The 16458-nt window shown below is 41.5% G+C and overlaps 2 protein-coding genes across 6 annotated transcripts in view; both read right to left on the bottom strand.

The window, feature by feature from the left end:
- The window catches only part of LOC125722514 (uncharacterized), a 152499-nt gene that overhangs the window by 70219 nt on the left and 65822 nt on the right, over positions 1-16458 (bottom strand). For 2 of the 5 annotated variants that reach the window (XR_007386425.1, XR_007386424.1), the window contains exon 2: positions 608-772. The exons of 2 other annotated variants lie outside the window; for them this stretch is intronic. The gene's annotated coding sequence lies outside the window, so the exon portion shown is untranslated. Of the gene's footprint in view, positions 1-607; positions 773-16458 lie in introns of those variants that run through there. One more of the 5 variants, XR_007386426.1, reaches the window with a different exon arrangement.
- LOC125722513 (uncharacterized) overlaps positions 608-16458 on the bottom strand; it is an 81690-nt gene continuing 65839 nt past the window's right edge. Inside the window, exon 2 of the mRNA XM_048998704.1 lies at positions 608-2077. Within this exon, the coding sequence (XP_048854661.1) occupies positions 1364-2032 (669 nt within the window). The 5' untranslated portion in view covers positions 2033-2077 and the 3' untranslated portion in view covers positions 608-1363. The remainder of the gene's footprint in view (positions 2078-16458) is intronic.

The raw sequence follows: 16458 nt of genomic DNA, 5'->3' as shown, positions 1-16458 counted from the left end.
CAACACATGAACATGAAGGGATCTTTTGCATTTGCAACCAACACCTCCGCAAACCCCCTGTGGAATACTGGCCGCGGACAGGGGTGGGAATCCCCAAGCTGGAAGACTGTACTGCATCATGTTAACATTAGCTAGCTAGTTAGCATGGATACAGAGTGCACCGGACTACAACTGTAAAGGACGTAAGGTGTGTGATATAGTAAAACACTTACTAACAGGTAATGCACGTTAGCATTACGTTAAATGACAACTTTACCTGTTACCAGAATAGCCTCCTACACGTTCGCCGAATGACAGCAGGCAGAAGGCGGTGCGTTTTTCAGAAACACACCGGAGTTAAACTTACGCCGCGTTATTTACCAGCACTTGTAACACCAACATTTGCAGCCATTAACTCATATGTGGTAGTAACACTGAAATTACTTTCTCTGCGTCAAAATAAGGTAGCACTGTGATTTTGATACCTTATCATTTATACTTAACCGTACCTTCCTCCCATTCCTCCGTCTCTGCTTATTGACATTTAGGAGAGTGTCAGATATAAATTAACGATTCAAAATTATCAAACAAAGGCAGACACAACACTGAAAAGATGACAAAGACACAGTTTGAAAAGTAAATATGTTTTATTGCAAATCTCTTATCTTAACATAGCCTACCTTATCATATGTTAACTTAGCCTATCATATTTTATCTTAACCTATCTTGTCATATCTTAACTTAACCTATCTTATTATATTTTAACTTAGCCTATCTTATCATATAACTTAACCTATCTTATCTTATTATATTTCAACTTAGCTTATATTAATATATTTTGTCTTAGCCTATCTTATATTTTAACTCAGCATATCTTATCCTATCGTATCTTATAGCTACATTAACACTTAAACAGTATCACTTTCCGTTGGGTCCCGCGGGATCCCAGTCCCAATGCAGGGATCTAACACGGGTATTCTAAAAAAAAGAAAATAAACACTTTACTTAACTTTACTTAAAGCAGTCATATAACTAATAAATAAATAAATAAATATCCAATTAATGCCTTATAAATCATTTATAAAAGTATTAAAAACACGGCTGTAAATACTTATACAAAGGCATAACACATTATAGCTATCTTGATAATGCATTATGAATGCTCTGATCTATATATACACAATAAATATCTTCATAATACATTATATCGGCCATTAATCCATAATAAACATGGCTATAATGTGTTATGCTTTTTTTTCTTCAATATTTATACCCATGTCTATAATATATTTATGGATGCATTACAGTGCATTGTGAAGGTGTCAATAATGCAGTTATATTACTGCTTTAAGTCATTTGTAAACCTGAATTCACAGTCTTATAATTACTGCCTCTTGCTAATTCTTCTGAAAGGCAGGGGACAGCAGAAGAAGCACCACTTCATCTTCTTCTTCTTCTTGTGGCTCTTCTCAGTATCATCTTCAGAAAGATCTTCGGCATTCACATGGAATGATACTTCTTCACTGTAGATCTTCTCGGCAGCATCAGCATCTTCTTTTGTTTTATCTGTCTTCATCACTTCAGTTTCGTCCTCTTCCTCAGGTCCTTCTTCTGGTATAGTCAGTAGCTGTGATCTGTCTTCAGATGCCACCATACACTGAAACCTGACCAGTGTGGTAGCATCAGCATCTTCTGCCTGCTGGAATACCACATCAGCTTCTTCATTTTCCTCAGGTCCATCTTCCTGTAAAGTCTGCAGCCATATTCTGGCTACATATGCCGCCATGCACTGCCAACTGTCCACTGTGGCAGCATCAGTGTCTTCTGCTTCCTGAAGCTCCTCATCTGTTTCTTCATCTTCCTCAAGGTCTTCCTCCTGGATGGGTTCTAGCCAAGTTCTGCCTACTTGTGACACCACATATTCCACAGCATTCCCTGTACTTTTCCCTCCTCCTCCCTTAACCTCCTCCACATTCACTCCCACCTCACATACATTCTCCTCACCTCCATTTAGCATATCCATCATACTAACACCAGCCTCTGTCCCCTCCATCACAACCCTGGAGGCCTTCCCCTCAAATGTTCCCCACTCTGGTACCTCCACATATTCTTCACTACTCTGCCCCCTTACCTCACCCTCCCCCCGGCTTGTCCGGTCCTTCCTGACTTTCTTTTTTTTGTTAAGGTAGCAATTTTTATAAATTTCCCAGTCTTCAGATGAAAGGCCGTAATTACTCTGAAGACTTTGAGATGAAATACTAGTGCTGGCTAGCAGTCCATCGTTTTCCACACTCTCCCCTCCCTTACTAACCCCTCCCTTACCCAAATCGGTAGACCCCCCCAATCCCCCCTTAACCCCCCCAGCCTGGACAGTGGGGAGTGTCACTGGTGAGAACTCCTCCACACCTTCTCCCCAGTTGATCACTTCATCCCACAGGTTCCAGGCTTCCCAGTGTTGGGTGTTGGTCCATCGATCAGCTCTCTCAATTCGCTCTCTGGGGAATAAATGAGAGATTAACCAGCACTTAAGAGAGATAATAAAATAAAGAGCTGGAAATTCTTCAACCATACAGAAAATACAATTGTTATAATTATTATAATAAATAATTACAGGGTTCACATATATAACAAAGAAAGAATAAAAGAAACAGCGAGCAAGATTGCAAAAAAAATCTACTGTAAAATGCACGATACTGTAAGTGCAATAGCATATTAAACAGTAATGTCACCAAATTATAACTAGAATCAAATACGAAACAACTGTGCTCCACATCAAATGAATACCCAGATGAATACTACCAAGAACTGAGTTAACACTAACCAAGCTAAGAATATTTGAAAGTGTTAATCCTGTGTAACAATGTAAATAGATGTAATGATAAACTTAGAAGCATCTAGCCTACTCCGAAAGTAATGCCCCAATTTTTTTTTAACAATTTACCTACCACCCTGTACAGTAGGGGGTCCCAACTTCCGGTCGGTGTTCCGGTACCGTCCGCGCGGAGTATTGCACCGGGCGGCAGACAACCGGGGGTAGAGGAGCCAGCCGTCCCGTTTATTAGGGGATCGCGCCGTTTTGGAAAGAAAGCTGCCCGTATTGATGTACGGAAATATGCCATTAGCCCCGCATGTCCGTATACACCGTCAATCTCCCGCCGCTCGGCGTGGGAACCCCCAAATTATACCGCCGTCTTACCCATCCGTGACACTTTTCTACGACGGAAACCAATCCGCGGACATCGAAAGGTTGGGAAGCCCTACTAAACTAGCATGTTTGAGATGAATTTACTAACCAAATAGTCTGTCATTATTTAAATATTAGCAACCACAGTAGCAATAAAAACCACTGCACTTTAAATGACGTTAAAAATATGTAATATTAAAAAAATATGTAATGTTTTTTATTGTATTATAGACATTTACTATGTCATTATAGTATAAAAGGCTAAATAATCGAAGTAGCACAACATCAGTTGAAGAATTCAAAGACATTTTGGAGAGCTAACAAGCTACTCACCTCTGCGCCATTTTCACTCAGAGTTTGTTGTGCTTCAAACGGTAAAGTTTGTTTACGTTGTTTCTATGGAAACTGCTCTGACTCTCCGCTTGACCGTAATATAAAGGCATGTATGCAGTAATTTTCTGATTGCAGATTTGATCCCTATGCAGTAATTGACCACTGACCTCTTGGACCCTCTGGGCTGCCTTCACCTGCATTGAGGCAGCTGTTACGTTTGCTGTCATTACATTCAGCCCAAAATATCAAAGTACAGGATTTAAGATTTGAATTAGTAACAGGACCTTGGGAAACAAAACATATATGTTATTGATCCCTCGAAGAAAGTTTTCAATTTTCTCCTTCTTTCAGTTCTTAAATAACGTGTCAGTTTTTGTTCTGTTTGGTTGGGATTTACCATTTTAACATTGTAGCAGTTCCTAGGCAATACACAGACAAATTCTTTTTTTAGGATGGAATTGTTATGCTGTAAACGATTACCTTCACGTTTCAACAAAGGTACTTGCTTTTGATATATAATTTTTTGTACATGTGTACTCTGGTCATACCCCTTGTACATATGGATGGCATGGAAGGACAGTCACTGCTGTCACCTATACTGTCCCTGTCTGCCTTTCTCATTTAAGTGTTGATACGGCAAAAGAAGATGGACCTTTTGTAGAAATTTCCAGCCAGAGACTTGGTTCCTATATGAAGAGAATATTTTATTTTAATTCAGGCTAAGAAACTACAGAAAACCAGCTCTGCATGTGATCTCCCCTTTACTGCACAAGGAGGGCACACACATCAACAATTAGCAATGCAGCAAAATACAGATGAACAATTTCTCACAGTTTCAGAATAAATCAGATTTCTCTGTAATTCAGAGATTGTCTAAGACTTCTGCTAGATCATTTTCTGCACTTGAACCTAATTTCAAGATAAATGACACCTGGGTCTATTAAAAGAATGTGATGCTGCCTGACCCACCAACCAAGGCTGGGAGGAAAGGGAGGAATACTAGTCAAAGGAAGGAAGAAAAGCAGCCCACCCTATCTCATGGTCATGGATAGAAAAGTCAGGGAGTGTTACGAAGAAGACACCACACTTAAGACCATTGGTTTTATGCACTGAATTACACCAGGTAGAGTTTTTGCATTCTAGCTGTGTTACGTAACATTCCTCAGCCTTCATTTGTTTCCACAGAATGCAGGACATAATTTAGGGTGCCAAACAAGACAGCGGAACTGCAGTATAGCCAATTATTTGTTTCAGTAGTTTTATAACAACTCGAACATAAAATGTTTGTTTTTCTTAGATAAAAGTCCAGTTGAAACAGACTTTATTTTTAAATGTTAGATTGGATTTAAGAGATGGAACATGTTGCTTGTGTTAATACTGCTTTGATTTTGAGGATGAAGTCTGAAGTGTAGGTGACGTGTAACAGGTTGTTATTTTACTTTTAATTTATAATTATACAAGATTCTGTTTTCCTTCTTCTGTCTAACTTGATGGGTACAATATCCTTTAAACTTTCCCATGATGCTTTTGTCCTGCATCGCCCCTCCCTCTGTCTTTTCCCCTTTATAAGGGTCCCGACCTCATTTCCTCTTCCCTTTGGTGTATTGCACACGTGGGAAGAGGTGAGGATCTAGTGGCAGGGTCCCCCGAGTTAGTAAATCAATTGTATAATTATGACCCATATATTATATATTATATTTGATTTATTATTCATCATAAGCAGGGGATAGAAAACACGTCTATACATAAGTATATACATTGTTTTACTTTGTGCAGAGAGAGCGAGAGGGCCAGAGCATATGAAGTTTACCCCTTTCCTTATTGTTCCCAACAGTTTCAATAAAATCCAGGAACGACAACGGCGTCTGTAATATCCCTTCCTCCTGCACCCCACACACACCTGATAACACCCCAAAACACAATGCAGAGTATAGGCAGGGAATGACCGGTTACATAGGTACACTAGTGCGGCTTGTAAATATGCCCTTAATTTATGCCTGAATATCCCTCCCATATAGTGGCTGACCACATATCATGTGAAAGACCCGGAGAGAGTGAGTGTATATATATGTATGATGTGCATGTGAGAGACACCATCGGAAGTCCGGTTCAGTTCCTCAGAGGCACTACTATGGAGGCACTTACAGTAATAAACTTGCTGACCGCAAAAACTGGCACTATGATGGAAGTTATGCAGATGTGCAGAGTAGATGGAATAATTTTTGTACCTCGATAAGATTGTATGCCTTTTGCCTGTGTCTCCAGCCAGTGCCGGGGGTGAAACGCGCCTGCAATTATCAGCGGGATAACATTATCGTTCTTTTTATTCTGTGGAAAATGAAAGACCGATTTGCTGGCCAGATTTATTTATGAATCATAAACATGTTGTGGGCTATATAAGTAAAGTCAGGGCTCTCAAGTCTTATGCATTGACTGTGAGACACTTGCATTTCAACCAGTTCACATGCTCACGCGCCGCACCTTATGTTTGTCAAGCTGAGAAGTAAGGGTTAGGGTTATAATTATCAATAAATAATGTACTTCCCTGTGAAACAATGATGCTGGATGTTTATTTGCATATCATGATATGGTGCAGCCTTTTAATAGGTTTCTGTTTTTCTGTTAATCCTTCATGGTGTTGAATAAGTCAGCAAGCATAAGTGTAAGGCTAGTGAGTGACTGGTGTTTTCGGGGGAGATTCCCTAGAGCTGGAGAGAAATACCTTAAGGCACGGGATGAAAAATCCCAAATCTTCCAGGAAAAATGTCAGCACTATATGTATTTGCCACACAGAACAGAACAAAAAATTCCTTAGGGAATCACACGCCTACCATAGTCACTATACTACTCAGAACGCCTGGCAGCCACCAAATCAAACATAGGAAAAGGTCCGGATTTATAGCGTTAGAATGTGGTAGACTAATATCCATAACGTACCATCCTAGAACACACTGTGTTCTAAAATTTAAGCCCAATTAAAATCTGAATATTAAATGAGGAAAATAATTTGATTTGTTCTTCTATCCCAAGTTGTGGTCTAAAAGCAATAAGACCACCATCCATTATATCTGCTTTGGGGAAAATGCACTCCTGTATCCACTAGGGGAGCTCTCACCTCTTCTGGGCCCAGCTAAATAAGAACATAAGAACTATACAAACGAGAGGAGGCCATTCAAGCTCGCTTGGGGAGAACTAAACTAATAGCTCAGAGTCGTTAAAATCTTATCTAGCTCTGATTTAAAGGAACCCAAGGATTCAGCTTGCACTACATTATCAGGAAGGCTATTCCATACTCTGACTACACACTGTGTAAAGAAGTGCTTCCTTAAATCCAGCTTGAAATGTTCTCCCGCTAATTTCCACCTATGGCCACGAGTTCGTGTATTTAAACTAATGCTGAAGTAACTATTTGGTTGAACAGCATCCAAACCTGTTAGAATCTTATATACCTGGATCATGTCCCCCCTCAGTCTCCTTTGCTTGAGACTGAACAGATTTAGCTCAAGTAACCATTCCTCGTATGACATTCCTCTAAGACCAGGAATCATTTTTGTGGCCCTACGCTGCACCTTTTCTAAGGCCACAATGTCCTTTTTAAGATATGGTGACCAAACCTGCACACAATATTCTAGGTGAGGTCTCACCAAGGAATTGTATAATCTTAGCATTACCTCCCTTGACTTAAACTCCACACACCTGGAGATATACCCCAACATCCTATTGGCCTTTTTTATTGCTTCCCCACACTGGCGAGAATGGGACATGGAAGCATCAACATACACACCAAGGTCAGCTACCTTTATTTCAGTGACACCCATGAAATACCTGTACTTTATATTTCTGCTCCCTAGATGGAGTACCTTACATTTATCGACGTTAAATTTCATCTGCCAGGTATCGGCCCAGTCACTAATTAAATCAAGATCCCGCTGTAGCTGCTGAGCCACTAATTCAGTATCTGCTACACCACCCACCTTGGTGTCATCTGCAAATTTCACCAGTTTACTGTATATATTGGTATCCATATCATTTATGTAAATTAGGAACAATAGTGGTCCTAAAATCGAACCCTGCGGTACCCCACTATGAACGCAAGCCCACTGTGACATTGTGCCTCTTATAACTACTCGCTGTTTCCTATCTGTTAACCAGTTATCAATCCAGGTCACTACGGTACCTAAAATACCTGTCGCTTTGAGTTTAAGTAGGAGCCTCTTGTGGGGGACAACATCAAAAGCCTTTTGGAAATCTAAGTAGATGACATCATAGGCCTTCTTATCATCAACTTCCTGAGTAGCTTCCTCAAAAAACTCCAACAGATTTGTTAAACAGGATCTACCTCTCCTAAATCCATGCTGGCTATCCCGCAAAATGTTATTGGAGTCCAGGTAATTTACCATTTTCTCTTTGATTATAGCCTCCATAACTTTACCAGTTATACAAGTTAGACTGATTGGCCTATAGTTAGACAAATTACTTCTATCCCCTTTTTTGAAAATAGGCGTTATGAAGGCGTGCTTCCAATCAGAAGGTACCACCCCTTCAAAATAATTATGTTACGCATTCTAACAAGCTTTATTATCTGTGTCAATAAGCCCTGCTTTTACACTAACACTCCTGCTGAGAGGCTAGTTTGATTACCAGTCTTGCCCTTGTCATTAGGAACACATGAGAATTTGCGCAGTGCTGTTTCACAGTGGATTGTCACTGGTTTTCCCCAAGACTGGTACGATACATTTTATTCAGTTTCATACCACAGGTTATTGCAAGAGGGATCAATTGGTTTACTTTCATACTGGTGCAAGGAAACTATTATTATGATGGTGGGTTATCAAACACAGTAGCTGGCTACCTCAGACATAAGACGCCCATTATGTACCTGTGTGTCACCTATATGGGCTTGGAATCTGTATATCAATTGAAATAATTATTCATAGCCCAGATAGCATCATATTATTGTTTCAGCGTTGAAGTATAGTTACAGTGCTCAGCATAAATGAGTACACCCCCTTTGAAAAGTACGAATGTAATCAGTAGCTCAATGAACAAAAGAATAACTTCCAAAATTTTCACAAGGCTGAGTTTTATTGAACACTTGTTTAACTCCATAACATGAAATTAAGGTTAATAATATAACTTAGATCACAAAATCTTCAGTTTTACTCAAATTGGTTGAAGCAAAAATGAATACACCCCGCAACAAAAAGTACTACATCTAGTATTTTGTATGACCGCCGTGATTTTTAAGGACAGCACCAAGTCTTCTAGGCATGGAATGAACAAGTTGGCGACATATTGTAACATCTATCTTTTTCCATCCTTCAAGAATAACCTGTTTTAGAGCCTGGATGCTGGATGGAGAGTGATGCTCAACTTGTCGCTTCAGAATTCCCCACAGGTGTTCGATTGGGTTCAGATCAGGAGACATACTTGGCCATTCAATCACCTTCACCCTGTTCTTCTTCAGAAATGCAACAGTAGCTTTAGATGTGTGTTTTGGATCATTGTCGTGTTGGAAAAGTGCACGACGACCAAGTGCATGGAGAGATGGCAGCATCTTCTCCTTCAGTATAGAGCAGTACATTGTTGAGTTCATGATACCATCAATGAAATGCAGCTCCCCAACACCAGCAGCACTCATGCAGCCCCACATAAGGACACTGCCACCACCATGCTTCACTGTAGGCACCATGCATTTTTCTTTGAAATCCTCACCTTTACGACGCCATACAGTTTTGAAACAAGTAGTTCCAAAAACAGGGATTTTTGTCTCATCACTCCAGAGTATAGAGTCCCAGTAGTCTTCATCTTTTTCCGCATGGGCCCTAGCAAATTCTAGGCGTGCTGTTTTGTGCATGGGCTTTAGGAGAGGCTTCCTTCGTGGACGATACCCATGCATGCCATTCCTCTGCAGTGTGCGCCGTATGGTGTCACGGGAAACGGTCACTCCAGTTTGGCTTTCTACTACTTTAGCTAACTGCAGTGAACTTGCATGGCGATTTTCTTCAACCCTTCTCATCAGCAGACGCTCCTCTCGAGATGTTAACTTCCGTGGACGGCCTGGACATCGCTGTAAGATCGTTGCACTTCCATCTTTCTTAAATTTTTGGATCACTTTTGCTACAGTATTTTGACTGATAGGTAAAGCTTTGCTGATCTTCTTGTAGCCCTCACCTTTTTTGTGTAAAGAAATGATTGCCTTTCTCAGATTTTGTGACATTTCTCTTCCATGTGGAGCCATTGCTGACAGCATGAAATGGGAAGGGCTTTTCTTTGTTAAGTAATGCCCTTTTATAGTCACCTGTCTGCTGGACACCTCTTAAATGAATCATTAGACTCACCTGTGGTTGAATGCCTGTTAATTAGAATTTTGTAGTCTTAAGTGTGGCTTTTCTCCTAAGACTATAATTGGGGTGTACTCATTTTTGCAACATGGGCTTGAGTGAATTTGTTAGGAAAATCACTTTTTTGTGTGTGCAAATCAACAAATCTTGTTTGCAATCAATGGCCCACATTTGTGAGAGTATTTTGTAATATAGTATCTCATAGAAAATGTTGATTCTGAAAGGAAACTAAAGGTTTTCTGACAAATGTAGTGGGGTGTACTCATTTATGCTGAGCACTGTAAATGCATTGAATTATGGTCAGTGTTAAATTATCAGCATTGAAACTGAATTGATTTTTGGTCATTTTTTCAATATTGAAAAATTAATGGTGGCGAAACCTTGATATAAAGCGACTTTTTCAACATTGAAAATAAGATGCTGAGTTAACATCAATATTATTGAAAATAAAAATGGAAAAATGAATTTATGGGGGGCGGCATGATGGTGCAGTGGTTAGCACTGTTGCCTCACACCTCTGGGACCCGGGTTTGAGACTCTGCCTGGGTCACGTGTGTGGAGTTTGCATGTTCTCCCCATGTCGTCGTGGGGTTTCCTCCGGGTACTCTGGTTTCCCCCCACAGCCCAAAAACATGCTGAGGCTAATTGGAATTGCTAAATTCCCCATAGGTGTGCATGTGTAAGAGTGACTGGTGTGTGAGTGTGCCCTGCAATGGGCTGGCCCCCCATCCTGGGTTGTTCCCTGCCTCATGCCCATTGCTTCCGGGATAGGCTCCGGACCCCCTGCGACCCAGTTGGATAAGCGGTTTGGAAAATGGATGGATGGATGGATTACTCATACAAACACACACATCTGAAGGTTCTCAACTCTAGGTTTATATCAAACACATTAAAGCCAAACAAATGCAAAAAGTCCATGTATCGTTTGTCCTTGGGTTTTCCAGTCCAAAACGAAATCAGAAAAACTAAACAACAGCAGCGTTTTTTGGTTTTTCTGTCAGAAGGGGAAAAAGCGAAAAGCAGAAAACAAAAAATCAGGCTTCATATTTTATCCGAAAATGTAGAAATTATTACAAAAATACACCATTCTAAGGGTGGGTGTTTCCAAGCTTATGACTGGGACTGTTAATGTTGTAAGATAAAGTTCACATTAGGCTGTATCTTACATCTCCGGTATCTGTTAGATCTGAATTTACTCATAGAAAAGAAACAAAAGAAGGTGATTTTACGGTTTTCCCATTTGGTTTTAAAACAGAAAAATAACAAATTTATTTTTGTATAGCGCGTTATCCCAACAATACATTGTCTCAAAGCGCTTTACAGCATCCCCACCCAAAGCCCCCAGTGAGTAAGACATAGGTGACAGTGGCAAGGAAAAACTCTCTAGAAGGAAGAAACCTTGGGAGGGACCAGACTCAAAGGGGGAGCCCAACCTCCAGGGGCCGGCAGGGAGAGTCGAATAGAAGAGATGGCTAAGTGCCAAGTCACATTGTCCAAATCACAGGATTTGAGGCACAACCGGGGAGCAGGGAGGTGATGACAAGCCCGTGCCGACTCTCCTTCCAATCGCCAGGCAACCAGAAGTAATTAGGCAGCGGGTCATACATGGAAGATGGCACAGGCAGAACGCGAGCTGGATGCAAGGACGTCATGGGTACATGTCACATGTAGCAGGGTGTGCTGAAAATCTTGATAGATTGAGGTCTCCAGGCAGCACAACCCAGGAGGAGTTGGGGAAATAAAATGTGCAATTAGTCAAAGTATAGGGGAGACTATAGGCAGTGCTAACAGTTAGGTGAGTGCAATATGAAGTGCAAAGTGCAAGCTCCGGCAGATATGGCAATGGCAGCATAAGTAGGAGGGAGAGGCAAGTGGGAATGCAGGCATGGGGAGTCCCTGAATGTCAGCACTCCAGTTCCACAAGGGATGGTGAACCTAGAGTGACAGCCCTGACAGTTCAGTTTATCTAAAGCCAATGGCACCGATACCCACCCAGCTCTACACCTCACACTGTAGGTCAGACTGGTGGCAGCGGTGGGATCATTTCTTTCCTTTGTGGTTTTTCCGTTTAGAAACCTAGAATTAGCTTTAACATGTCGGAGGCCGAGGATAGTGTACAATCTCCTAATTATGAGGGCGCTGATTGTCCTGTTATACGTGTAGAGAGTGTTTTCTCAATCTCCCGGTGCCCCCCCCTGCTCACCCAATATTTATACCGGAAACTTTTAATGGTGTGGGGCGTGAGTTGTCTGACTGGTCGGAACAATTTTATCTGGCGCCTGAGGTAAACAGGTGGGATGAGTCTCTGAAAATTAAGTTTATGTCTTTGCTGTTGTCTGGCCGTGCTAGAGAGATGTATAGTGGGATGCCGAGTGAGGCTAAAAGTAATTATGGGTTGTTAAAAGCGGCTATGGCAAGGTGTTTTGAACCTGGTGATAGTAGTGATTGGAATAGAGCTAGTTTTACCGCCCGTCGCCGCCTGCATAGCGAGACGGCAAGGGAATTTGGTAACGCCTTACGGAGATTAGCCGCTAGGGGTTATCCCACGGCTGATCATCGGATTTGTGATCTGTTGGCAAGAGACCAGTTTATTACGCATGTTGCTACCGTAAGCAAAAAGCATAAAACTTGGCAAAGACTAGACTATGAAAAGGGAAGGTGAACATCATACTTACAAGATCTTCTGCTAAAGCAAATGGACAAACCCCTTTTAACTGAATCAAGTTACTTTAAAAAATTAATAATCCAAAAATAAATCAATAAAAATTAAGAAAAACACAATCATGCTTTGAACTAATACTGCAGTCAGTCCTAAATGTTCCCATGACATTCTTTTCGTCACGACGCACACTCGGTACATACTGGTTAAAAACCATTTATAATCCTTCATGTACCAGTCTATGATGGAGCACCCCAACCTGGGCCACCCATCCAACATGGCAGATTTCTGCCCCCTGGCCCTGGAGACTAACATACCAACCTCTGGAAACAGGGAACCAGGGGGACATGGGCCGCTGACTGGATGGGTGGCTCCAGAATGAGGTGAAGCAGAAGGTAGACTCCACAGCAGAGGACCGAGGAATGTAGACCAAAACCAGGGAACCTGAAGTGGCAAGAACACAAACCAGGACAGACATATAAAATCAAAGCAAACGCATCAGTGGCACAGCCCACCAGCTTGTGAAAGATGGCTACCTGGCATCATGAATCCCTTAATCAAAAACCTTTGTGATGGCAACTTTGCCACCCAGGACTGATCCCTTCTAAAGACCTCAAGTTTCAATGCAAGGTTTCCGAAATGTTTTGAAACATCAGTCCATGTGACTGCTGTGGTATTGTTCCAGGCAGGGAAAACAACTTAGGAGAAAATTTCCGTGCATGTTGGGTGTTTGTGGTACTGTTGGGCTGAGGGGGTAATTGAGTGACTATTAACCTTTGAAATCCAATTATATTATTTAAACAGGTTAGTAGTTAGACAGTGTGATTTAGATGAGGATAAGGATGTTTTATTGTCATTACAAAACGTGTTCTACATGAAGGGAACAAAATGAGGCACTCAGATCCGGTGTATTAGCAATAATAAAATAGAAATAAAATCGAAAGAACAATACAATGAATAATATGGTAACAATTAAAATAAAATAGAATAAAGACATTAAGATAAATTCCATTAGGAGAATTTAACCATGGATGTAAAGTGAGCAGGTGTGAGTGTAGCAGAGATTACTGAGGTCTGTGTGTAACAAAGTATATGTGACACTGGCTGAGGAAGCAGCAACGTGTGTGTGTGCAAAGTCACAGTAATAACCTGCAGCTCTGAAGGATCTATTGCAGCGAAGCCCTGACATGTAACACTGGTGATGAATAGCAGTGTTAGATATAGGTATAGTGAGGTACTTATAATTACAGTAGGTAGATTTAGTGGATTAGATTTAGTTAGAAACATACAGGGCAAATCTAGATAACACATACACACACAGATTACATATAAATATAAATTTAGGGGCAGTGTGTAGCTCAGTGTGCTAAGCCTGTGATCAGAAAATAGCCCACTTTAGCCCAGCATGGGCAAATCTGTGGGTCCTTCAGCAAGGCCCCCAGCTCCCTGGGTGCCACTATGACTGGCTGCCCGTCACGGCCAGCTCACTCTGAGCAAGTTGGGGGAGGCAAAACGAAAATATCTTGATTGGGATCAATAAAAAGTATTAATTCTTATCCTACGGTCTGAGCATTCGGTCAATCCAAGTACAGAGAGTGGTAATGTGGACAATGCTGCTTGCATTTCCGGCCCAGCAAGGCCTTCTGCTGCTCCACAGCTATATATATATATATATTCAGCACTGACCTTTTTCCATTCAGTGGTTGTTAAAAAACTTTGTGTAGCCTAGTAATGGTGTAGTGCAATATTCTTTGGTTTGTAATATAAGGGATTAAATAATATCCTCCAAGTGACATACAGGCCCTCCACATTTTCAGTGAAAGGAGACCAGACAGCATGAAAGCTCTTCCTACATCTGCTGTATCTCAGATTTTCAATAGGTAACATAGAAAACACATCTTTAACCTATTGTCTGAAGGCAGGGGGTCTGGAGGACTTCCCCTGCGTGAGAGTTGTTCTTCCACCCAGCAGAGAGGAGAAGGCTGTGGCTCTGGCCTGTGAGGCGGTGTATTGTTTTTCTGCGGGGAGATGTGAGCATCGGGTGAGACTCGACTCAAATGCAGCCGCTTTGAGACAGACGTGGACTTTAAGGAAACACAGACTACACATGGAACAGCAATGACTGAGCTGGGGAACGCAGTGAGGGCAGACATATTTATACACAGCACACTAATCAGTGACAAAACAGGTGTACAGGGTTAGGATGGAGAACTATAATGGGATACAGGAGAATTAGGAGGGTTACAAAGGGCCAGCAGCGACCTCTGCTGGCATGAGTGGGAGGAGACATGAAAAAATAAGAGATTACAGGTCATGACAGGAGCACCAAGCACAGCAACAGTGGGGTCATGCTCAATTATCACACCACATATATGAGAAAACATTATGAAAATCTGTTCCCAAAAAATGTTCAAACATCAGCATGACCGAAACATACGACTGGTTGGATCTAGGCTACACTGGCACTGACAGCAGAGTGTAACAAATTACCAGCTACGACACATATCCAATGATTCAGAAGAAAGACAATTTGAAGAAAGAAAGTGGTTAATTGACTATTGTATAATAATCAAATCACTTCATAATCATGTAATACATAATATGTCACGATGGGAAGAGGGACAGTCCAAGGGCAGCCTTGTGGGTTTTATTGCTGAACCAAAAGACATGAATAGAAATCAAAAGGAGGAGGAGAACGCAAATAGGAGGGAGGGAGAGAGGAATAAGCAGGAGGAGTCGGGGAGAACCTACTAACACGGGGAGCAGAGAGGGGTCCTCCTCCTTTTTGGGTAAAACTAATTGCTTGTGACATGGTAAGAGGCAACTTCTTTCTTGAGAGAATTTCTTTAAAGGGCAAGACAACCAAAGCTGTTAATCCAACAGGAAAAAATAGCCTTTGTAGAATTCTATGTGAAGACCCTCTGGGCCAGGCGCCCTGCCGCTCTGCATTGTTTTCTTTGCATGTACAACTTTGTACATACATGTACATAATTTTAATATTTTATCACGAAGCCTGAAGAGCAATATGAACTATATCATGCTTTAAGTAAATTGTCTCATCCATTATTAGATTTAAACACAGTCATAATCCACAGCAAACTGTACTTACAGCCTTCATCCTGCTCTTCAGTCTCTGACGTGCTGCATCTAAATGGGGACTCGTCAAAAAGCCAAGTGGAGCTGTCATGAATGAAGGCCTTGTTCAAGCTTCCCCAGCCTGACAGCAGGTTAGTCTCTCATTTGACTAAAGTATATTTAACTTCTACAGAACTTTGCAGGCTCATCTAGGATGGAGAATTTCTGCTGCTGAGCGCCTTAGAAAAGATTCTCAGAGGGAGATACGAGTCCTAGGTGCCTGCTGGGTACATATTCAGGACAGAGTTAGGACCGACTCCAAAAATTCTGCACTGTCTCCCAGATTGGGGGAAAAATTTGTATTTTACTGAAAATTTCATTTCTAATAGATGGAATCTGATTTACCTTAGACTTGGTCAGGAGTCATGTGGATAAATTTCAGAACAACAGACGGCCTGTGGGCTGGGAGGGACAGGCAGGTTGGCAGGTGGGGGCACGCGGAATGCTCCTGGGGGTGTGGTGGGTGTGCTTATATGATTTACAGGAGCCGAAGCTAAGAGAGGCACTAAACTGCACAAACATCCTCATATACGAAGTTTTACATGAAAAGGGGCCATGGGCTTGTTGGCGCTATAATTCTTAGCACCTTGACTTGCTCTCTGGGGCTTTGGGTTTTTGAGACAATATGAGAAGGGCAGGTGCCCATTGGCGTGGAATTTCTCCGATTTGTGTTTTTCCTTCTTCCTCTTTTTGTTTTCTTCAATTGCCAACAAGAGAAATTAATATGACAATGCCAAAGCGTCTGTAATTGCAACAATTTTCTGGAAGAAGGGGTGTGTTTTTTGACATAAATGCAGGGGTGCCAATATTTTTGGCCATGACTG

This window comes from Brienomyrus brachyistius, unplaced genomic scaffold (genome assembly GCF_023856365.1).
Source record: "Brienomyrus brachyistius isolate T26 unplaced genomic scaffold, BBRACH_0.4 scaffold39, whole genome shotgun sequence".
Classification (NCBI taxonomy): domain Eukaryota; kingdom Metazoa; phylum Chordata; class Actinopteri; order Osteoglossiformes; family Mormyridae; genus Brienomyrus; species Brienomyrus brachyistius.
Note: the sequence above shows the minus strand (reverse complement) of the source record. Positions and strands in the feature narration are given on the sequence as shown.